Here is a 24939-nt window from a genome sequence, read left to right on the forward strand (position 1 = left end):
TTATATATCTCTCCCTATAAGACACTAACAATTGTAGATTATATATAATTGTAACTAAATCAGAAAGAGTTTATTATATCTTAATATATATAACTCATTATGTAACTATAGTTCCACCCCAATATATTAATATTGGCAGTTAAAGTCAAATAAAAATCCTGTATAATGGTCCCTTGCATAATTTATTGTGGCTGTGGTTCCACCCAAATGTATCAGTATTAGCAAATGAAATACAATGAGGGTCAGTATGATAATCCCATTAGATCTAATTATATCACTCCATCAATCAGAGTAAAGCTGTATAATTATTGTTGTCATTTAATCCCTTAGGATAAATTGTCCCCATTAAGACGATCATTTTCGCTTCATGTTTCAACAACGTCTATTTAATAGAGCCACCTCTAGTTCCAAGATTTAATTTTTCCATTCCATAAGCTACTAAGTATTTGGGGTTGTTGTTATGTGCCTTTAAGAAATGTCTGGCTACTGAAGTTCAAGTTTTCATTCTCTTGGCATCTTCTTCGTCATTACAAATGTTGCCTTCATGTTCTAGCAGTCGACGTTTAAATGGTCTGCTAGTCATCCCGATAAAGCTTAACTCACAAGGACAGGTGATACAATATATGACACCTTGTGTGTCACAATTAATAAAGCTTTTAATGGTGTGGCGATTAGCAAATTTTTCCACAAATTTATGGGTCTTCTTCGTATACTTGCAGGCTTTACATTTCCCACAAGGGTAAAATCCAGTTATTGTTTTTCAAATTGTCATCTGTTTTGGATTGTCCTGAAAATGACTATGTACAAATAAGTCAAGTAGATTCTTCGATCTTCTCCAGCTGGTAAGTATTCTGTTTCCCATTATCTCTTGCAGATCTGGATCGAATTTAAAGATGTGACTATGTTTTTGTAGGATAGATTGAATTTCCTGACACTGATTGTTGAAGGTACTAACAAATCTAATGATTATATTTTCTGATTTATGTTGTCTTTGTGGAAAGATTAAATAATCTCTTTTAATAGTTCTAGTTTCTCTATATGCTTTGATCGAATTATGGCTATACCCTCTTTTCAGGAGTCTTTTACGTAACTCCTTAGCTCTTTTGTCAAAAGTAGCTAAATCACCACAGTTTCTTCTCATACAGAGAGATTCTCCTTTAGGGATACTACGAATTGTAGAAGGGAGATCAGAGCTAGATGCGTGGAGAATACTGTTTGTTGCTCTTTTCTTACTAAAAATGTCACTAGAAAGTTCTTTCTGATCTGTAACAAAAATCGTAAGGTCTAGAAAGGTTATCTTCTCAGAATTGATATCAAAAGTGAGTTTAAGATTGATTTGATTGACATTCAGATGGTTAATAAATCTTATTAGAATCTCCTTATCTCCTTTCCAAATGAGGAATATGTCATCTATGAATCTTAGCCATAAAAAAAATGCCATGTGTAGATCTCATTTTCAGTGGTGAACATTATCTCTATTTCCTACCACCCCATGTTGAGATTTGCATAGGTTGGGGCACAAGTCGTCCCCATCGCCGTGCCCCTCACCTGTAAGAAGAACTTGTTATCAAATGTAAAAAAAAGTTCTTTGTCAGGACAAATTCTAATAGGTTTAGAACAAAGCTATTATGTTCATTTCTCACTTTGGTCTCAAAAAATTGTCTGGCAGCTTCTAAATCTTTTTGATGCTCAATACTAGTGTATAGAGCCTCCACATCACATGTACATAACCAAGTGTTCTCATGTACCGTGATATGTTGTATTTTACTAAGGACATCTAAGGTGTCTTGTACATATAAAGGCAAGGAGATTTCAAATTCTCTCAAATAGGTGTAAACATATATACTAGCTTTCTCTGTTAGGTTGTCTACACCTAAAACTATTGGTCTGCCGGGTGGTCTTCTCTCATTTTTATGTACTTTCGGAAGTACATAAAACGTACGGCTGCTTCTCACACTAATGCAGCTGTATTTATAGTTCTCTGGAAGCAGTGAGGTGATATTACTGAGCAGATCGGACACTTGCACAGGCTCCGTCAAAATTCGCTGAACAAAGCTGTAACTATCCTATTTTGCCCTCTTGTGCTCAGTGTCTTCTCCTTGGGAACCTCTAATTTTATTACTTACCCCCTTTGTCATCCACCATAAAAAACTAACTTTGAATCTCTAAAACCCTCCACTTCCTTATAAGTCCAGGACCCAACCAACCTCAGTGTATCCTCCAGTATGATCTTACCCTGCTACTTTCTTGATCTTCATACTAATGTATACAAAGCGGAGGAAAGTGGTGTTTATTATATGTAGAGGTCCACTCTTATACTGGGAAATATAAAAATATAAAACTTATATAATTCTTTTGGTAATGTTAAAATGTTCAATCCCCGCACTGAACATTAATTAGTCTAAAAGCAGCAACATAATTTACAATTGATAGTCAAGAAGGTGTATCAGAAAGAAGAATAGTGAACCATATAAAAATGTCAAAGGGAAGAATTGATTTGATCTGATTTAATATTTTTTGTGTCTATTGAAAATATAATAATTAGGACTATTTCCCTATATCATATAATCAATTCCTGAAGCTCTTCTTCAATATTCACATGTTTCTAAATCATTCAAATTGTTATAACCTATTGTTATAGATTATTCGTTCAAACAATTTATGTCCATATTTATTTTAACGTATTTCGCCATTGTCTTAAACATAAATGCATGTATGATTCTTTGTTTATTCTGTTCAGCTAGTACAGGGTAAATGTATGAAATATATAGAATATGATTGATACTTCTTCAAATCCTGGCAGCACTCGTTCCAAATGTTTAGAGATTAGATACTGACACTGGTCTCCCTCTAACCAATAAATTGGCTGCTGTCACAAGTTTTTCCGAGAGGTAAACACCTGAGTATCTTATTAGTAAATTTATGTCCTGTATCCTAATTTCACAGTATTCTTATATATTATTATACTTCACAATAATATTAGTTTTTATGTTTCTAAAACATTATAGACTACATGAGATTTGTTTCTCATTTGTGCTGAGTCAGTAATCAACTGAAACCAGCTAAATCTGAACAAAAGAGAAGATTGTGGCTCTCTCTGCCTAGACAACAGGAGAATCTTAAACAAAAGGTCCATTTGTTGACATAACAGGATGTCAGAGACTGCAGTGATCTAATTAGAAATCAAGATGTTACCACCTGCCAAGATCTAATGAAATTAGGAATGTTTATATCTCATTTACAAGTCAAGGAGGTATACAGGAGAAACTGAAGCTGTTCTGATGAAATAATTTAATTTTATGAGAGACTAATTTAAATTTCACCTGAAGACAATTAGTGTGAGAATAAATTTTGGTCACCCGGGGAACTATTGAAGAGAGATGGGGAGGAATGACTATAAATAGGCTGTATCAGGCTGGTGTTAGTTAGTTGGTGGCTGGAGAGCTGGAAGGATGGAACAGTAAGAATGAGCATGAGGAAAAGAGACTGAAGGATAAATATACAGAGTAAGGTAACTATATTATGCATTAGAATGTACTGATCCATACACAAGTGATCGCAGATTTTGTGATTTATAATTGTTTGTATTCTTGTCTTAGTAATACTTATATCGCTAATATTGCAATCTAACAATCATAAATATAATATTAAGAGCACACTATCGTGAATTTTTTTTTCTATCAGTACTGTGGTGTCATGTGTGCAAGTTTTCTCTATCAGTGGTGTGGTATCAAATGTATAATATATATTGGTATATTCACTATTAGTACTATGGGATTATAGAGGATATTTTCACAAGCACTTTGGTGAACTAATTCAGCACTAAAACTTTCATGTTCATTTAAATATCAAAGAGGGGAACAATGATTCATTGAGTGATTCCTCATTTAATCTTTTATAAATCAGATACACAGGATTTGTTTTTTCCATTGTGTGTGTATCACTTCTATCTCATGATTACAGTTATCCAGAACATATTACACTATTTGTATTCCTTTTCTATTTGAATGTATAACTTTTGATCTGGAGTCCACACCAGGAAGGCCCTTTGGAATCTCTCCAGAGATAATCAGATAAACCTGATTCATGTTATGCACATTGGTGTGAGGCTGATTCACATTGTGTTTTTTAGCATACTTTGGGATGTTGTCAGTTTTGATTTGGAAATTACTGCACTACTAGGCGCCTTTTTGTTTTGATCTTTCCTTTTTACTATATATATGTCTGAAATAAGAATGTACTCCAAGATAAAAAAAAATCAAAATTTCTTAATTATGTACAATCCATTCTCAACAGCTTACAAACAAGAGGGAAATATTACATTCGTATGATTTTGGTATAAAATATATATATTTTTTTAACAGGTGGATTAATGAGCAGGATTCCCTCTAGCAACAGAACAGGACACCCATAGATCAACATTCTATACTGAATATCTGGGTCACCCACAAGTCATATCGACTACAGAAGTTAGCTCTTATAAAGCTTGTGGATTCACACAAGCTATTTTCATTTTCTGAATAGAATCAGCCTTCTATAGCTTGTTACTCATTAAACACACAATGAGTCTCACAGGAGAGAGACCATATCAATGCTCTGAGTGTGATAAAATGTTTAGATGGAAGTCACAGCTGATTATACACCTGCGGATTCACACAGGCGAGATGCCATTTTCATGTTGTGAATGTAGTAGATGTTTTAGTACCAATTTAAAATTAATCATACACCAGAGAAGTCACACAGGAGAAAAAATGTTTAGTTGTTCTGAATGTAACAAGTGTTTTACTTCCAAGTCACTTCTTGTTGAACATCAGAGGATCCACACAGGAGAAAACCCATTTTCATGTTCTGAATGTAGTAAATGTTTTAAACGGAAGTCACACCTTATTAGACACCAGAGGTTTCACACTGGAGAAAAGCCATATTCATGCTCTGAGTGTAACAAATGTTTTAAAGAGAAATCATACCTTATTAGTCACCAGAGGCTTCACACTGGAGAGAAGTCATTTTCATGCTCCGAATGTAGTAAATGTTTTGGGTCCAATTCAAACTTAATCCTACATCAGAGGTTTCATACAGGAGAAAAACCATATTCATGCTCTGAATGTAACAAACATTTTTGTACCAATTCACATTTAATCATGCACCAGAGGATTCACACAGGAGAAAAACCATTTTCATGCTCTGAATGTAACAAATGTTTTAACCAGAAGTCAAACCTTGTTAGACACCACATGATTCACACCGGAGAGAAGCCCTTTTCATGTTCTAAATGTAGCAAGTGTTTTAAGACTGATTCACACCTTGTTAGGCATCAGAGGAGCCACACAGCAGAGAAATAATTTCTGTGCTCTGAATGTAACAAATGTTTTAAACAAAAGATAACACTTCTTACTCACCAGAGAGGTCACACAAGGAAGTCACTTGTTTCCGAATAGAGCATGTATTTCATAGACAAGTTAACTTGTTTAATCATTATAATATTCACAAAGGAGAGAATCAATTTTCATTTACTGGATGTGGCAAATGTTGTATGTAAAATCAAATATTTTTTAGATTGAAACGACTAACATTGAGAATTTTTCCCCTGGGATGGTCTCCCTGTAATCGAGAGCAACTGTATATCAACCAACAATGACATAGAAGTCCCGAGGTGTCTTGTGGTTTATTAAGATACTAATGAAGTTGAATGTTTTTTATTATGTTCTTATTTTAAACCAGTAGCACATTTAAAGTGTCCATGTCACTTACACACAGTGGAGGTAATTTACAAAGTGCATTCGATTCACTCTGCAAACCGATTAAATAATCATGAGAGGGACTGGTAATAGGGGCTACAACCATATCACTATCTTCCTTTCCTCCCACTCCCTTTCTTGATCCTCTTCAATCTGGTTTTTATCCCCTCCACTCCAATGAAGCCACCCTCACTAAGGTCACATCTAAGTGTTTATTCATTCCACTACCTATCAGAATCCCCCATGGATCTGTTCTCGTCCCCCGGCTCCTCTCCCTCTATAATTCTTCCCTCTGTGATGGTATCAGCTCCTTTGCCCTACATTACCATCTCTATGCTGCTGACACCCACGCAAGTCCCTCTTTCCAAGTGTTTTCTTTATGTTATATTACAGGGTATAATAGTGTAAGCTTGCTGCATGTACGTATACAATTTTATTGCTCACATACATATTATTTTATTTTGCTGGTTGTCAAACTCATTCTGGTGCCTTAGAAATAAAGGATTTTTTGAATATTCCATGTGACGATTATTTGTCTGTCAACCTTTTTATTACATTGTTTGGAGTTTAATATGGAGGTTATAAATGTATCCAATTTAATGTATAGGATGAGACGTAATCTCTTCCAGCTCTGAGCTGGCGCAAAACTCAGGTCCTTATGCAGTCTGGAAATGATCGTGCACCTTCCACACAGCAAACAACAGCGAGAGTGTGCCGATGGCCACCTTGAACCACAAAATGAAATTTCGTCTCTGCAAAACAATGTGCACTGTATGCTTACTCTGTACTGTGTGCGGAACACCCTCACTCCTCCCAGGTCCTCTCCTTGCCATGTACAATCTTCAACAAAGTTGAAAGGAAATAAATAGGTGCACATTGGTTCTCAATATTAAAGGATATTAACTTTTAAAACGTAACTTTTAATGTTTAGATTAAATCAGCGATATATAATAGTATATCTTCAATAAAATCACTGTGTGTAATTAAAAGTGACTGGGTGCACCAGGTAACTTGCCTTAATATAACGGGGAGCATAATATATAATAGAGGTAGAGTAATACCCTTATTTCATATCTCCAAATACATTGGCTGTGAATAATCTCATTAAATGCATATATGATAATGACACCAGTGTTACTCACTATTCTCTTGATCAGCTTTAGTAATACACGGAGATGATTTGCTATCTACCTAGAAAGGCTCCACACTAACTAGGATTTGTTGTAGCGAGTCATAGTTTCTATATTACAGACCTGATGTGGATGGTCTCGTGATTATATATAGCAGTAACATCAATATTATATAACTCGCTAGTCTCTCAATTAGCTCCCATTCTTCTTAGATCCATATACCACATCAGGTAAAAGATAGTCTCATTTGTTAGATATGTAGTGGAAGTGCCAGTATTGTTTGTTATACTCTCAATCAGCTTCCAGTTATGTAGTGGCAGTGGCGCCAGTATTATAAATTATACTCTCAAACAGCTTTCAAGTCTACAGCGGCGGTCAGTGTGGGGCTAACCTCATGACATGAGGGTGTCTCCACCTATCAGAAAGAGTGTTATCAAAGTGATTGGCATAATATACAGCCAATCTCTGATGGTTACAATCCGAACTCCTCCCATTCGGATTTCTATTGGTCCAAATGCATTGCATTGCCGATAATAAGGAACGGAATAATAAATAAACGTAATAATACGGCTTAATAATACGGGATTTACTATAGTTGCTACTAGGTCTAGCAGATCTTAATCATAGATGATCAAGTAAGCTATAATTAATCACGATCACTAAAGATCAGTGAGTTAGATCTATATATTGTTTTTGGTGATATAGAATTCAGATATGTACCATAATAAAATTATGAATCAAATTAAAGCAAAAAAGAAAATAAAGTGAAAATAATGTATAAATAAAGTGCTATGATGCCAAAAAGTGTTGAAGATAAGGTATTAAAGTATCCAAATGAAACTATAATAAGGGATTGTTATATCCAAAGTGAGGTAAGTGATGATGTGACTAATATTAATAGTGTGTTATTTTGTTATAACATATTCATTAATTTGTGGAATAATTGTTAATATTTTTGACTATTTTTATATTTAATTTTTTTAAATTAATTATTCATTATTTTTTATTTTTATTATTAATTAATATTTATTTTATATATTATTATTTTATTTTTTTTACATTTTTTGTTTTTATTTATATTATTTAATTTATTACTTTTCATTTTTTTGTTCTTTATATTAGTTTTATGTGATATTAAGTGACAAAAACTATATTATAATAATAATAATGACATTTTTCTTATTTTAACAATTACATAAATTCAAATTAAGTATACTCTTATATATGTCTCCCTACAAGACACTAAATAGTGTAGATTATATATAATTATAACTAAATCATTAAGAGTTTATTGAATCTTAATATATATAACTCATTATGTAACTATAGTTCCACCCAGATATATTAATATTGGCAGTTAAAGTCAAATAAAAATTCTGTATAATGGTCCCTTGCATAATTTATTATGGCTGTGGTTCCACCAAAATGTATCAGTATTAGCAAATGAAATACAGTGAGGGTCCATATGATAATCCATTTGGATCTAATTATATCACTCCATCAATCAGAGAAAAGCTGTATAATTATTGTTGTCATTTAATCCCTTAGGATAAATTGTCCCCATTAAGAAGATCATTTTTGCGTCATGTTTCAACAACGTATGTTTAATATCGCCACCTCTAGTTCCAAGATTTATTTTTTCCATTCCATAAGCTACTAAGTATTTTGGGTTGTTGTTATGTGCCTTTAAGAAATGTCTGGCTAATGAAGTAAAAGTTTTAATTATCTTGGCATCTTGTTCGGCATTCAGAATGTTGCCTACATGTTCTAGCAGTCGATGTTTAAAATGTCTGCTAGTTATCCTGATATAGCTTAACTCACAAGGACAGGTGAGACAATATATGACACCTTGTGTGTCACAATTAATAAAGCTTTTAATGGTGTGGCGATTAGCAAATTTATCCATAAATTGGTAGGTCTTCTTTGTATACTTGAAGACTTTACATTTCCCACAAGGGTAAAATCCAGTTATTGTTTTTCTAATTGTCATCTGTTTTGAATTGTCCTGAAAATGACTATGTATAAATAAGTCACGAAGATTCTTCGATCTCCTCCAGCTGGTAAGTATTCTGTTTCCCATTATCTCTTGAAGATCTGGATCTAATTTCAAGTTGTGATTATGGTTTTGTAGGATAGATTGAATTTCCTGCCACTGATTGTTGAAGGTACTAACAAATCTAATGATTGTATTTTCTGATTTATGTTGTCTTTGTTGAAAGATTAAATAATCTCTTTTAATAGTTCTAGTTTCTCTATATGCTTTTTTGATTAAATTATGGCTATACCCTCTTTTCAGGAGTCTTTCACGTAACTCCTTAGCTCTTTTGTCAATAGTAGCTAAATCACCACAGTTTTCTTCTCATACGGAGAGATTCTCCTTTAGGGATACTACGAATTGTAGAAGGGAGATGAGAGCTAGTTGCGTGGAGAATACTGTTTGTTGCTGTTTTCTTCCTAAAAATGTCACTAGAAAGTTCTTTCTGATCTGTAACAAAAATTGTAAGGTCTAGAAAGGTTATCTTCTCAGAATTGATATCAAAAGTGAGTTTAAGATTCATTTGATTGACATTCAGATGGTTAATAAATCTTATGAGAATCTCGTTATCTCCTTTATATGAATCTTAAAAATAAAACAACATGATGTGTGTAGATCTCATTTTCGGTGGTGAACTCTATCTCTCTTTCCCACCACACAATGTAGAGATTGGCATAGCTTGGGGCACAAGTCGTCCCCATCGCCGTGCCCCTCACCTGTAAGAAGAACTTGTCATCAAATGTAAAAAAAGTTCTTTGTCAGGACAAATTCTAATAGGTTTAGAACAAAGCTTTTATGTTCATTTCTCACTTTGGTCTCAAAAAATTGTCTGGCAGCTTCTAAATCTTTTTGATGCTCAATACTAGTGTATAGAGCCTCCACATCACATGTACATAACCAAGTGTTCTCGTGATATGTTGTATTTTACTAAGGACATCTAAGGTGTTTTGTACATATGAAGGCAAGGAGAATTCAAATTCTCTCAAATAGGTGTAAACATATATACTAGCTTTCTCCGTTAGGTTGTCTAGACCTGAAACTATTGGTCTGCCATGTGGTCTTCTCTCATTTTTATGTACTTTCGGAAGTACATAAAATGTACCACTGCTTCTCACACTTATGCAGCTGTATTTATAGTTCTCTGGAAGCAGTGAGGTGATATTACTGAGCATATCAGACACTTGCACAGGCTCCGTCAAAATTCGCTGAACAAAGCTGTAACTATTCTATTTTGCCCTCTTGTGCTCAGTTCCTTCTCCTTGGGAACATCCAATTTTATTACTTACCCCCTTTGTCATCCACCATAAAAAACTTACTTTGAATCTCTAAAACCCTCCACTTCCTTATAAGTCCAGGACCCAACCAACCTCAGTGTATCCACCAGTAGGATCTTACCCTGCTACTTTCTTGATCTTCATACTAATGTATACAAAGCGGAGGAAAGTGCTGTTTATTATATGTAGAGGCCCACTCTTATACTGGGAAATATAAATATATAAAACTTATATAATTCTTTTGGTAATGTTAAAATGTTCAATCCCCCCACTGAACATTAATTAGTCTAAAAGCAGTAACATAATTTACAATTGATAGTCAAGAAGGTGTATCAGAAAGAAGAATAGTGAACCATATAAAAATGTCAAAGGGAAGAATTGATTTGATCTGATTTCATATTTTTTTGTGTCTATTGAAAATATAATAATTAGGACTATTTCCCTATATCATATAATCAATTCCTGAATCTCTTCTTCAATATTCACATGTTTCTAAATCATTAAAATTGTTATAACCTATTGTTATAGATTATTCGTTCAAACAATATATGGCCATATTTATTTTAACGTATTCCGACATTGTCTTAAACATAAATGCATGTATGATTCTTTGTTTATTCTGTTCAGCTAGTACAGGGTAAATGTATGAAATATATAGAATATGATTGATACTTCTTCAAATCCTGGCAGCACTCATTGCGAATGTTCAGAGATTAGATACTGACACTGGTCTCCCTCTAACCAATAAATTGCTGCTGTCACAAGTTTTTCCGAGAGGTAAACACCTGAGTATCTTATTAGTAAATTTTTGTCCTGTATCCTAATTTCACAGTATTCTTATATATTATTATACTTCACATTAATATTAGTTCTTATGTTTCTAAAACATTATAGACTACATGAGATGTGTGGAGTCAGTAATCACCTCAAACGAGCTAAATCTGAACAAAAGAGAGGATTGTGGCTCTCTCTGCCTAGACAATAGGAGAATCTTAACCAAAAGTTCCATTTGTTGACATAATAGGATGTCAGAGACTGCTGTGATCTAATTAGGAAGCAGGATGTTTCCACCAACCAAGATCAAATTACAATTCTCCTTTGTTGTAAGTGACCTTAGGAATGTTTATACCTCATTTACATGTCAAAGAACTGTACAACAATACACCAGAAACTGAAGCTGCTCTGATTAAATAATTTAATTTTATGAGAACCTAATTTAAATTTTACCTGAAGACAAACAGTGTGGGAATAAGTTTTGGTCATCCCGGGAACTATTGAAGAGAGATGGGGAGGAATGACTATAAATAGGCTGTATCAGGCTGGTGTTAGTTAGTTGGTGGCTGGAGAGCTGGAAGGATGGAACAGTAAGAATGAGTATGAGGAAAAGAGACTGAAGGAGAAATCTACAGAGTAAGGTAACTATATTATGCATTAGAATATATTGATCCATACACATGTGATTGCAGATTTTGTGATTTATAATTGTTTATATTCTTCTCTTAGTAATATTTCTATAGCTAATATTGCAATCTAGCAATCATAAATATAATAATAAGAGTACACTATCGTGAATTCTTTTTCTATCAGTACTGTGGTATCATGAGTACAATTTTTCTCTATCAGTGCTGTGGTATCAAATGTATAATATATATTGATATATTCACTATTAGTACTATGGGATTATATAGGATATTTTCATGAGCACTTTGGTAAACTAATTCAGCACTAAAACTTTCATGTTCATTTAAATATCAAAGAGGGGAACAATGATTCATTGAGTGAATGTTCAGTTATTTATACAAATATGATCTAATGTTTATTGTTTGATTCCCCATTTAATCTTTTATAAATCAGATACACAGGATTTGTTTTTATCCACTGTGTATGTATCACTTCTATCTTATGATTACAGTTATCCGAAGCTTATTACACTATTTGTATTCCTTTTCAATTTGAATGTATAACTTTTGATCTGGAGTCCTCACTATGAAGAAGCTTTAGAATCTAGAGATAATCAGATAATCCTGATTCATGTTGTGCACATTGGTATGAGCACATTTTGGGACGTTGTCAGTTTTGATTTGGAAATTACTGCACTACTAGGCGCCTTTTTGTTCTGATCTTTCCTTTTTACTATATATATATGTGTCTGAAATCAGAATGTACACCAAGATGAGATAATCAACATTTCTTAATTATGTACAATTTATTCCCAACAGCTTACAAACAATGTGTACAATTTACATTTATATAACTTTGGTATAAAATATATATATTTTTTAACAGGTAGATTAATGAGCAGGATTCCTTCTAGCAGCAGAAGAGGACACACATAGAATGACATTCTATACTGAATATATGAGTCACCCATAAGTCATATCGACTACAGAAGTCAGCTCTTATAAAACTTGAGGATTCACACAAGCTTCTTTAATTATCAGAAAAGGAGCAGCCTTTTATAGCTTGTTACTCATTAAACACACAATGAGTCTAACAGGAGAGGGGCCGTATCAATGCTGTAAGTGTGATAAAATGTTTACACAGAAGTCAAAGCTGACCATACACCAGAGGATTCACATTTAAGTGTTTTTTCATCCTGCTTATCTTTCTAGACCTCTGCACAACTAGACACCATTGACCACCCTCTCCTTTAGTAAACCCTTCTCTTAATTTGCTTCTGTGAAACTGCCCTTATATGGTTCAACTTCTACTCACCATCCACTCCTTATGGGTCTCTATTTCTGTCTCTATTTTCCCTCCTCTGCCACTACCTGTCACCCAATAATCTGTTCTCGTCCCCCTCCTCTCCCTCTATAATTCTTCCCTCTGTGATGGTATCAGCTACTTTGGCCTCCATTACCATCTCTATGCTGCTGACTCCCACGCAAGTCCCTCTTTCCAAGTGTTTTCTTTATGTTATTTTACAGGGTATAATAATGTAAGCTTGCTGCCTGTACGTATACAATTTTATTGCTCATGTACATATTATTTTATTTTGCTGGTTGTCCAATCCGTTCTGGTGCCTTAGAAATAAAGGATTTTTTTTTAATATTTCATGTGACGAGTTTTTGTCAATCAACCTTTTTATTACATTGTTTAAGTTCAATATGGAGGTTTAAAATGTATCCAATTTAAAGTACAGCATGAGACGTAATCTCTTCCAGCTCTCAGCTGGTGCAAAACTCAGGTCTTTATTCAGACTGTAAATGGTCGTGCACCTTCCACACATAAAACAACAGAAAGAGTGTACCGATGGCCACCTTGAACTGCAAGATGAAATATCCTCTCTGCAAAACATGTACAACAGCTGCCTCCATAACACTTGATGATGCATAAAGATTGAGATGTGGATGAATGTGCAGATTCTTTTTTATTTTTGGAATTAATATATTTTTTCATTGTTAGTAAATATTTTACATTCTTATGCATTTTAGAAGCTGAAAACAGAGTTGATATTTGATGCAGGGCTGACAATCTGGCACCCAACAACCAAAATACCCACAAACACCAGTTATCCATGTTAATATACAGCAAATGTATTAACTATGAATTTTTCAACCTGTACTGAAATGTAAACATTTGGCTTTATTATTATTATTATTATTAATTTTTATTTATAAGGCACTACAAGGTGTCCGTAGCGCCGTACAGGGACAAACAAATTACAATACAATGGGAGACAGCACAGTACAGTAAAGAGTAAGCACAGTAACTCAATAAGCTCAATGCACAGCTTGAGAGGGCGGGGAAGGGGGAGGCAGGATCCGCCCAAGAGGAGGCCCCAAGAAGGAGGGCTCAGAAGACAGGGAGACCCCCAGGGGGGAGGAGGGAAGGAGAGTGGACGTGGGGTGGAGGACCCTCGAGGAGGAGGGGGAATAAGTACCTGGAGAGCAGAGTTAGAACTGGTGGAAACAGGAGGAGAGAAGGACCTGCTTAGAGCAGCGTACAATCTAAGAGGAGGGGTGGACAGACAGAGAGAGACGCAGGGGAGAGAGGGAGAGTAGGGGGACGAAGGCAGAAGATAAGGTAGGAAGTTAAGTGGGAGACAGAAAGGCTTTAAAAAAAAGAGGAGTTTTTAGGGCCCGTTTGAAACTGGACAAATTAGGGGAAGTTCTGATGGAGGGAGGGAACTTGTTCCAGTGGAGGGGGGCAGCGCGGGCGAAGTCTTGGATACGTGCATGGGAGGAGGTTATATAGGGGGAAGAGAGGCGACGTCAGAGGCAGAACAGAGAGGGCGGGATGGAGCATGAATAGAGAGGAGGGTGGAGATGTAGGGCGCAGTGGAGTTGGCGAGGGCCTTGTAGGTGAGTGTGAGGAGCTTAAAGGGGAATGGGAGCCAGTGAAGGGCTAGGTAGAGGGGGTAGACAGAAGAGGAGCGCCGAGAAAGGAAAATAAGCCTAGAAGCATCGTTAAGAACAGATTGAAGGGGAGCAAGATGAGAGCGGGGGAGACCAGTGAGGAGGAAGTTGCAGTAGTCCAGGCGGGAGATGATCAGAGAGTGGATAAGGAATTTGGTGGCATCTTGGGAGAGGAAGGGCCGGATGCGAGCGATGTTACGCAGCTGGAAGTGGCAGGATTTAGCAAGAGAGAGGATGTGGGGGCCAAAGGAGAGAGAGGAGTCGAGGATGACACCAAGGCAGCGAAGTTGGGGGACAGGGGAGAAAGAGGTGTTGTCGACAGTGATGGAGAGGTCAGAAGGGGATGAGGTATGAGAGGGAGGAAAAACTATGAGCTCAGTTTTGGCAAGGTTAAGTTATAGGAATCGAGAGGACATCCAGGAGGAGATGGCAGAGAGGCAGGCGGACACCCTAGAGAGGAGGGAGGGAAAGAAATCAGGAGAGGAGAGGTATAGTTGAGTGTCATCAGCGTAAAGGTGGTAGCTGAAGCCAAAGGAGCTGATGAGTTCACCCAGGGAGGAGGTGTATATAGATAAGAGTAAGGGTCCCAGAACAGAGCCCTGAGGGACCCCAACTGGAAGGGTGGACGGGGGGAAGAGAGACCCAGAGGTGGTGACAGAGAAGGATCGGTGAGTAAGGTAAGAGGTGAACCAGGACAGGACTGGGCCGGAGAGGCCGAAAGACTGGAGATTGTGAAGGAGGAGGGGGTGTTCAATGGTGTCAAAGGCTGCAGAGGGGTCAAGGAGGATGAGAAGGGAGAAGTGGCCCCTGGATTCAGCAGAGAGGAGGTCATTGGTGACTTTAGCCAGGGCATTTTCAGTGGAGTGGAGGGGGCGGAAACCAGACTGGAGAGGATCAAGGAGGGAGTGTTCAGAAAGGTAGGAGGTGAGACGGCTGCAGACGAGCCTCTCGAGAATTTTGGAGGCAAAGGGGAGAAGAGATATGGGGCGATAGTTCGAGAGAGAAGTGGGGTCAAGATTAGGTTTCTTTAGAATGGGGGATACGAGAGCATGTTTGAAGGAGGAGGGGAGTGGAGAGGGAGAGATTAAAGAGGTGAGCGAGGTGGGAGCAGGTGGTGGGGGAAAGGGACCGAAGAAGGTGGGAGGGGATGGGATCCAGGGGACAGGTAGTGGGGGGGGATGAAATGAGAGAATGGACTTCCTCGCCGATGGTGGGGCGGAAGGAGTGGAGGAAAAAGTGGTTGGGAGGGAGGACGGAAGAGTGGGAGGGGTGGAAGAGGGGATTTCAAGTCGGATGGCCTGGATTTTAGAGAAGAAGGAGGCGAAATCGGAGGCAGTCAGGGAGGAGGGGGGGGGGAAGGGAGGGGGCCAGGAAAGTGCTGAAGGTGGCGAAGAGGCGGCGGGGGTTAGAGGACTGGGAAGAGATTCGGGATTTAAAGAAAGATTGTTTAGCGAGTGAGAGTGCAGAGCTGTAGGATGAAAGGATAAATTTAAAGTGGAGGAAGTCAGCCAGGGAGCGGGATTTTCTCCAATGACGTTCGGCGGTACTGGAGCATTTTTAGAGGAAGCGGGTAAATTTGGAGTGCCAGGGTTGGGGAAGCCAGCTAGCAAAGTTGTCAAGGAAGAGGGAGGTGGGGCCAAGGGGGGCGGTAGATGACAGTGACGCGGAGGTGAATGGGGTAGAAGAGGCGGATGGAGTGAGCTTCAAAGGAGGAGAAAGAGAGAGAGGGTTCAGGGTGAATGAAACGAAAAGTACAGGTGGAGGAGAGGAGGAGGCCTACTCCACCGCCTGGGCGGGCACCAGGCCTGGCGGAGTGGGTGAAGGAGAGGCCACCATAGGAGAGGGCAGCGGGGGAAGTAGTATCAGAATCGGAGAGCCAGGTTTCAGTAACGGCAAGAAGGTTAAAGGAGATCGTGGATAGCAGTTAGTTTGCTGCGGACGGATCTGGCATTCCAGAGGGCACAGAAGAAAGGGGGAGAAGAGAGGGGGGAAATGGGGATGAAATGGGGATGAGGTTAGCAAGATGAGCAGCGTGCAGGGGAGGGCGGGGAGGAACGGGAGAGGTAGGGCGGGGGGAGAGTATGGGTATGGAGTGAGAGCGGGGAGGCATAGTAGGGAGAGAGAGTAACAGAACAGTGAGATAGTGGGGACAGTGAAAAACAGGTAAGAACAATGGCAGGAAGACAATGACAAGGTGGAAGACAATAACGAATTAGGGCGTGGAGGGCATGGAACAACAGTACAGTGAGATATTAAGGACAATGAAAACAGGTAAGAATGATAGCAGAACAGTCAGATAATAAGGACAGCGGATAACAGGTAAGAATAAGCAGGGAGACAATAGCAAGATGGAGGACAACAACCAATTAGGGCGTGGAAGGCAAGGAATAACAGAAGGAGAGGTAATAAGGACAATGGAAATAGGCAAGAATAATAACAGGTAAAAGTAGTTGCTGGTAAATATAAAATCAGGAAAAACAAGATAAATGCATATAAATAGTAGAATAATAACAGGAGGGAGGGGGAGGACGGAAGAGTGGGAGGGGTGAAAGAGAGAGTGGAGGAGGAGATTTCAAGTCGGATGGCCTTGATTTTAGGGGAGAAGAAGGAGGCGAAATCGGAGGCAGTCAGGGAGGAGGGAGGGGGGGGGAGGGGAGGGGGCCAAGAGAGTGCTGAAGGTGGCGAAGAGGCGGCGGGGATTAGAGGGTTAGGGGTTAGTTACATATGTTACTTTACAGACAATTGTTAATAAAAACTTTGATTTATACAGCATTAACATATTCCACAGCACTTTATAGTTGGTCACGAACAAGACAGGTGATTGACAAAGCTGTATGGAAGTCATGCTCACACATTTGCAGTTTATAGCAAAATAGGAGTTTATACATGATGATAAGTGTATCAGAGTGTATATTGGATCTAACAGATTAAAATAGAAAAAGTGATTAGTGGAACTAAATGTGTTCACAATGTAGTTTGGTTTGTGGGTCAGAGGGTTGTTAGAGAATAATTGTAAGTTTAGCCCAGAAATAGTCGGATGGACTTGATAAGTACTTGCTTCAACGGATCTTTCTGTATTGTCTTTAAGGAGAAGTGTCCCCGGAGAGTTTGTATAACTCTGACCGACTATTTTCATTATCAGAGGAAGAATGTGTACTTGGGTCTCAGTCCAAATAAGAAAGAGCTCAAACCGAACTAGGGAGTTCCTCCCGAGAAGGAGATTCACTATGTCTCGATCCCCCCTGAGTAGACCAATCGTTGGAAATGTGGGTTCTAGCTTTGGGATCAGACTGTATAACCGGAAGGTTCCAGGAAATTAGGAGCTTTGTCCCTTCCTCAACTGAGTTTATGATATGTAGCACGTTGTGTCTGTAGATTAATGGTTTCACTGGGAAACCCCATCTGTAGGAAATATCATTACTTCTTAGAGCTCTAGTGACTGATTGGAAAGCTCTTCGCTTCGCCAATGTGTGTTGGGAAAAATCTGGGAGCACTTGAATATCCTGTAGGAGATCTGTGCCCTATGCTTCCCTGGCTGCCCACAGGATACGTTCCTTAATATGGAAGAAGTGGATGCATAATAAGGTATCTCTGGGAACGTTGTCCGGAACTCTCTTATTTTTAGGGAGCCGGTGTATGCGGTCAATGTTTAAGTCTAATATGGAAGCAGAAGGGAGAAGTTTCTGAAACAGATTTGTGGCAAAGGATGGTAAATCTGCATTTGAGATCTGCTCTGGTATTCCCCGAATTTTGAGGTTGTTGCGACGCGATCTATCCTCCATATCCTCCATCTTATCCCTCATGGTGGCAACCTCTGCCCCCAGTTGTTCATGAGATGTAATTAGCTCATTATGTGAGGAGACCACCTCTTCTGACTTGTTCTCTAGCTGGACCATCCTGGAACCTAATGCAGCCACATCTGCTTGAATGGCTTTCATGGAAGCTCTAAGTTCCGATGATAAGTCGGCTTTCAAAGAAGGTAATAAGGATTGCATTGACTTAAGCAAAATCGGTGCCTCAGGATCGGTCATACGAATAGGGGACTCAGAAGGTGGGGTAGATGTCGAGGTAATATCCAGCTGTTTAGAGTCATCACCCCATCCACTTCCCGCTTCCCGAAGGGGGGACATAGATCGCTGTTTGTTTTGTCTAAAGAAGGGAAGCTGCGCAGTTGTGCTAGGCGGGTTAAGCTTTTTGATCCTTCTTGGAGCCATCTGGGTACATTGTCAGGGCACTTAGTTTAATGGGAGTGTCAATCAGATATGCAGACTCAACTTTGCAGAAGCTCTGGAGGGAGGTAACCAGACGGAGCTCTATATTGTTATAGATAAGGAGGTCAGTTAATTACCGGGTGATCCTTCCACGTTACACTATTGACACAACATGAGGTTTGATCCTATGATTTAGTCGTGCTCAATCTCGTATAGTAGGACACATGCGGGCGGTGGTCAGAACATCTGGTAATTTACATGCGAATATTAGCTAAAACTGGATTCACTGTCATCTGGCAGCTGTCACCCAGTCAATACATTGCAATAAAACATATGACCACTAGATGGCGGCAACCCGCAGCAAATAGGACTGATAGTGGGTCTATAGATAAATTACAGCCTGGGTACTGAAAGTGTTGGAGCAACTGAGTAAAGCAGATGATTTTGATTTTAGCTGATCAGGATCTGCAGCAGGTAGATAATAGAGGCTGGGGTGGATAGTTTTACTCTCAGCTTGGCATAAGCTACACAGGCAACACAGGCATTCAGTAAACTTTTCAACTGTGGGGATCCTTGGTATCAAGTTGAATGTAGATCCCTCTCTGAAAGCCCCAGACTGACCTGTAGCGCAGCGCTGTCAGGATGATCAGCCAATCCTGGTCACAGTTCCCACTCTGAATACGTTTCACTGAAGAGAGCAGTGAACAGCCTCGGTGGCTCCAAGGGGATGTCAGGAGCAGCGCTGGGCGATCAGCAACTCTCTTGGGGAGTATCTCAGGAGTCCTCCTCAATCCCTCACTTCACTTCTAGAGTCAAAAAGCCGTGCCCCTTTCTCTTTCGGTTATATACACTTGACAGTCATGATATTGTGTTCTATATTTATTGTAAATCCCAACTGAATATATCAGATGGTTTGACGATGTATGTTACACATTATAGACTGCATTACAACATTAAGCTCTGGTAACGATACGCCACTTTTGGTGATCTGAGTTCTACAGTGCATAAAGTCATGAAATTATGTTTTATGTTTTATATTTAATGTATATTTCTACCCAATATGTCAGATGTATTAGCGATATATATCATGCACTGTGGATTATATTGATATCAGTGAGGGCTAGTAGCGATACGTCACATCCGATTTTTGACATTTGGAGCCCTGTATGAAGTGTGAACTACATTTCCCAAGATTCCCACTGATATTGATACGCCATATCCGGTTTAGTTACGATGGATTTATTATTTTTAAGAGATGTAGATATCTGAATTGTATTTTATGTCTCATTTTATGCCCATCGGAACATATTGCATTATTTAGCACATCGAATATACAATTTCATTTATATTTAACATAGCGTGACATATTGATATCATAACTATTCCGGATTGGCTACATCCGGTTTAAGTAGCTATGGGTTTTATTATCAGTCATATCTCCTTGACAAATACCGCAAGACGGTTGAAACACGTCGGAGCGGTATGACTGATTTATGAAGACATTTTAACAGCTTGCTAGAGATTGACTGTATGGCATAAAAGTGAAGAAAAATAGCCCGGGATCAATAACATCTGATTTCTTCCCTATATGCGATAAAGACCATATCTCTGGTAGGAGTATTCACTTATTATTGTGATTTTATGTGTAGTTTTAATACATTTTGGAAAATTTAAACGATATCACGCCAGATTCTGTTTATTTCCCTTTTGTGAATTGGAACTGATGTCATCCATGTTGGAGAGGAGATGAACAGCGAGATATTTGTTATACAGGAATTCTAAGTTGGGAGAAGTCCTCTAAATACTTACAAGCTCACATTATTCTACAATCTGGTAGGAGTCCATCTTATATTATTACCACGAAGGTGATGGGGAGGTGCTTATTTCTTTGAAATAAACTACTTATGATGTGAAAAGATCATCATTAACATCTCTGCAAGATAGAGACGAATATATGAACTGTTCTACAATACTTGTTAATGAAGGGCTGAACAAGTTTGCATTGTGATTAAGGTGGAGTTTATCTGCACCTATTCTTGTGTTTCGTGAGAACCAGATAGCGCTGAATGTCTTAGCATATTACAGTTGTTACCTGAGGCCCAGGCTTCTGAACCGGAATTAGGCCCCCGCACTAACTAAGGCGACCAGCGATGTCCTGACCCCGGCGGAGGCTCGTTTGCCGGTAAGTTGTACAGCAGGAGAGGGGCTATTTACAGGGAAGATGCAACCCGGCCGGGTTCCGATGTCCACAGTGTACTATCTTTCCGTCCGACGGGTCCAGCAGTCACACTTGAGCCCAAGTGCACTCTAACGCCTCCCAGTTCCACCAGGACCCGATTTGGCCAGCCAGAATACGGGTATTTTAAGGGAAAGAGGGTTTTTCCTAGAGTGGATCGAGGAGCTCTTAGAAAATGCTGCCAGCTACTATGGCGTCCAGGCCACGCCCCTTACGGTGCATTTTCTATGAATCATCAAACAAAATTCTCTGAGCAAGGCTGTAATTGCCCTGGGGGTAAATGTATCAATCCACACATTCTGAAAATCGCCAATTCTTGCAGACTTTACAGGGCAGATTTAAAATGGCAATGTCATTACCGGCTGTCATGACTCTGAATGAATTAATAGATCCCTTGTCTCTGCCGAGATGGACCTCGCCCATTAGTGTGGAGTCTAATGGGTAGGAGGTCTTTGCCAGTGATCCCCACAAGGGAATATGGACTTCACTGCTCCTGTCCCGCAGGTCGCGGTCTCCCAAACGAGTGCTGGCAGATGGTAGTGGAGTTTTAGACACGATGGATAAACAAGAGAATTCAAATACAAGAGTTAAAAGTTCATAGCTCACTGGTAACACAGGTAGCAGTAGTACTGAGAAATAGTAGCTACAGACTAGGGGGTGCTGCCAAGTAATAGTAATGGATACTGGTATAATTGAATGATAGGATAACTTGAGATAACGGCAAAGACTGAACACACAGCAACTTGGTCAGGGTGAAGTGATGAGTCACAACACGCTACTTCATAGTTGGTAACCCTTGACAACTGCAGGGAGTGAGCAGAGCAACAGTTCAACGCTGAAGATGACGGAGGGAGAATAGCTAGATCCAATATTAGTAACTCACAGCATAGAAGGCGAATCACTAATACAGAGACAGTTCGAACAGAATGATAGTTTAGAACTAGCTGATCCGTAAACGAAGATAATTCAACGTAGCAGGGGAGTTACTGGCATAGTGGTAATTCCTGTTGTAGAAAAGGCAAAAGCGTTGAACCCGTTGATCCACAGATAACAATCCCAAGCAGCAGAGATGAATACAGGGATATCAGGTATATCAAACAGTTCGTTACCTAGGAGTAGCGAAGAAGGGAATTGTAGCTGAGCAGTTCGTGGAACTACAAGTGGTAAGCAATTTGGTAGTAGTCCTGATAGTGAGGCAATAACAGTGTTAAAACAGCTGGACCGAACAAGGTGCTACAAGACGAGTTGTTCAACCGCTATTATGAGTCCAGGTGAAACAAACAGTAGCAGTGAAGAGTACAGCTGATTCCAGACGTTCAACGGATAATAGGTAAGTCAGACCTATGGAAGTCAAATCCTCGTACTGAGTGGGTAACACGAAGAACAGACAAAGAACAGAGAACCATGGGAGGTTTAAATAGTGCTCCAAAATACCTGAACCAATGAGAATAGGGAGGAGGCCCAAAACAAATTAACAAGGAGCACATGTGTTAAAGTCAAGTCTCAGAACAAAGAAGTAGGTTCAATCACCACTTACAAGAGGAAAGTAACATAGTGGGTACCTGTTTATGGGACTGGCGTGTGACAAAACTTGCCTTTGAAGACATTGCCATTTTAAATCCTGCCACAAAGTCGCTGAATATCGTCGACTTCAATATTCCGCAGATTGATATGTTTACTCCTTTTCGTGAATCTGCAAACATTCAGCTTCTCTGGTAATTAGCCCATCTGTCTCCCTTCCACCCAACATTGACTATTTTGCCCTCCTGTGCTCAGTTCCTTCTCTTTGGGAACCTCTAATTTTATTACTTATCCCCTTTGTCATCCATATTAAAAAGCTTACTTTGAATACCTAAAATGCTCCACTTTCCTATAGGTCCAGGACCCATCCAAACTTAGTATATCCTCCAGTACGATCTTACCCTGCTACTTTCTTGATCTTCATACTAATGTATACAAAGCAGAGGAAAGTGCTGTTTATTATATGTAGAGCCCCACTCTTATACCGGGAAATATAAAAATATAAAACTTATAGAATTCTTTTGGTAATGTTAAAATGTTCAATCCCCCCACTGAACATTAATTAGTCTAAAAGCAGTAACATAATTTACAATTGATAGTCAAGAAGGTGTATCAGAAAGAAGAATAGTGAACCATATAAAAATGCCAAAGGGAAGAATTGATTTGATCTGATTTAATATTTTTTTGTGTCAATTAAAAATATAATAATTAGGACTATTTCCCTATATCATATAATCAATTCCTGAAGCTCTTCTTCAATATTCACATGTTTCTAAATCATTCAAATTGTTATAAACTATTTTTATAGATTATTCGTTCAAACAATATATGGCCATATTTATTTTAACGTATTCCGCCATTGTCTTAAACATAATGCATGTATGATTCTTTGTTTATTCTGTTCAGCTAGTACAGGGTAAATGTATGAAATATATAGAATATGATTGATACTTCTTCAAATCCTGGCAGCACTCGTTCCAAATGTTCAGAGATTAGATACTGACACTGGTCTCCCTCTAACCAATAAATTGGCTGCTGTCACAAGTTTTTCCGAGAGGTAAACACCTGAGTATCTTATTAGTAAATTTATGTCCTGTATCCTAATTTCACAGTATTCTTATATATTATTATACTTCACAATAATATTAGTTCTTATGTTTCTAAAACATTATAGACTACATAAGATGTGTGGAGTCAGTAATCACCTCAAACTAGCTAAAACTGAACAAAAGAGAAGATTATGGCTCTCTCTGCCTAGACAATAGGAGAATCTTAAACAAAAGTTCCATTTGTTGACATAACAGGATGTCAGAGACTGCTGTGATCTAATTAGAAAGCAAGATGTTATCACCTGCCAAGATCTAATTACAATTCTCCTTTTAGTAAGTGACCTTAGGAATGTTTATATCTCATTTACATGTCAAGGAGGTATACACCAGAAACTGAAGCTGCTCTGATTAAATAATTTAATTTTATGAGAGACTAATTTAAATTTCACCAGAAGACAAATAGTGTGAGAATAAGTTTTGGTCATCCCGGGAACTATTTAAGACAGAGATGGAGAGTAATGCATATAAATAGGTTGTATCAGGCTGGTGTTAGTTAGTTGGTGGCTGAAGACCTGGAAGGATGGAACAGTAAGAATGAGCATGAGGAAAAGAGACTGAAGGAGAAATCTACAGAGTAAGGTAACTATATTATGCATTAGAATGTACTGATCCTTACACAAGTGCTTGCTGATTTTGTGATTTATAATTGTTTGTATTCTTGTCTTAGTAATATTTATATAGCTATTAATGCAATCTAACAATCATAAACATAATATTAAGAGTACACTACTGTGAATTATTTTTCTATCAGTACTGTGGTGTCATGTGTGCAAGTTTTCTCTATCAGTGCTGTGGTATCAAATGTATAATATATATTGATATATTCACTATTAGTACTATGGGATTATATAGGATATTTTCATGAGCACTTTGGTAAACTAATTCAGCACTAAAACTTTTTATGTTCATTTAAATATCAAAGAGGGAAACAATGATTCATTGAGTGAATGTTCAGTTATTTATACAAATATGATCTCATTTTCACTGTTTGATTCCCCATATAATCTTTTATAAATTAGATACACAGGATTTGTTTTTTCCATTGTGTATGTATCACTTCTATCTTATGATTACATTAATCCAGAACATATTACACTATTTGTATTCCTTTTCTTTTTGAATGTATAACTTTTGATCTGGAGTCCACCTTAGCAAGGAGCTTTGGAATCTCTCCAGAGATAATCAGATAAACCTGGTTCATGTTATGCACATTGGTATGAGGCTAATTCACATTTTGAGCATATTTTGGGACGTTGTCAGTTATGATTTAGAAATTACTGCACTACTAGGCGCCTTTTTGTTCTGATATTTCCTTTTTACTATATAT

General features: G+C 38.3%; 1 protein-coding gene across 1 annotated transcript in view; it reads left to right on the top strand.

Moving 5' to 3' along the window:
• LOC142150611 (uncharacterized) overlaps positions 1–24939 on the top strand; it is a 42603-nt gene that overhangs the window by 16448 nt on the left and 1216 nt on the right. The window contains exons 3-5 of the mRNA XM_075205810.1: positions 720–842; positions 1076–1086; positions 4525–5254. Of these exons, the coding sequence (XP_075061911.1) occupies positions 720–842; positions 1076–1086; positions 4525–5254 (864 nt within the window). The remainder of the gene's footprint in view (positions 1–719; positions 843–1075; positions 1087–4524; positions 5255–24939) is intronic.

The sequence above is a fragment of the Mixophyes fleayi genome, chromosome 4, assembly GCF_038048845.1.
Source record: "Mixophyes fleayi isolate aMixFle1 chromosome 4, aMixFle1.hap1, whole genome shotgun sequence".
NCBI classification, from domain to species: Eukaryota; Metazoa; Chordata; class Amphibia; order Anura; family Limnodynastidae; genus Mixophyes; species Mixophyes fleayi.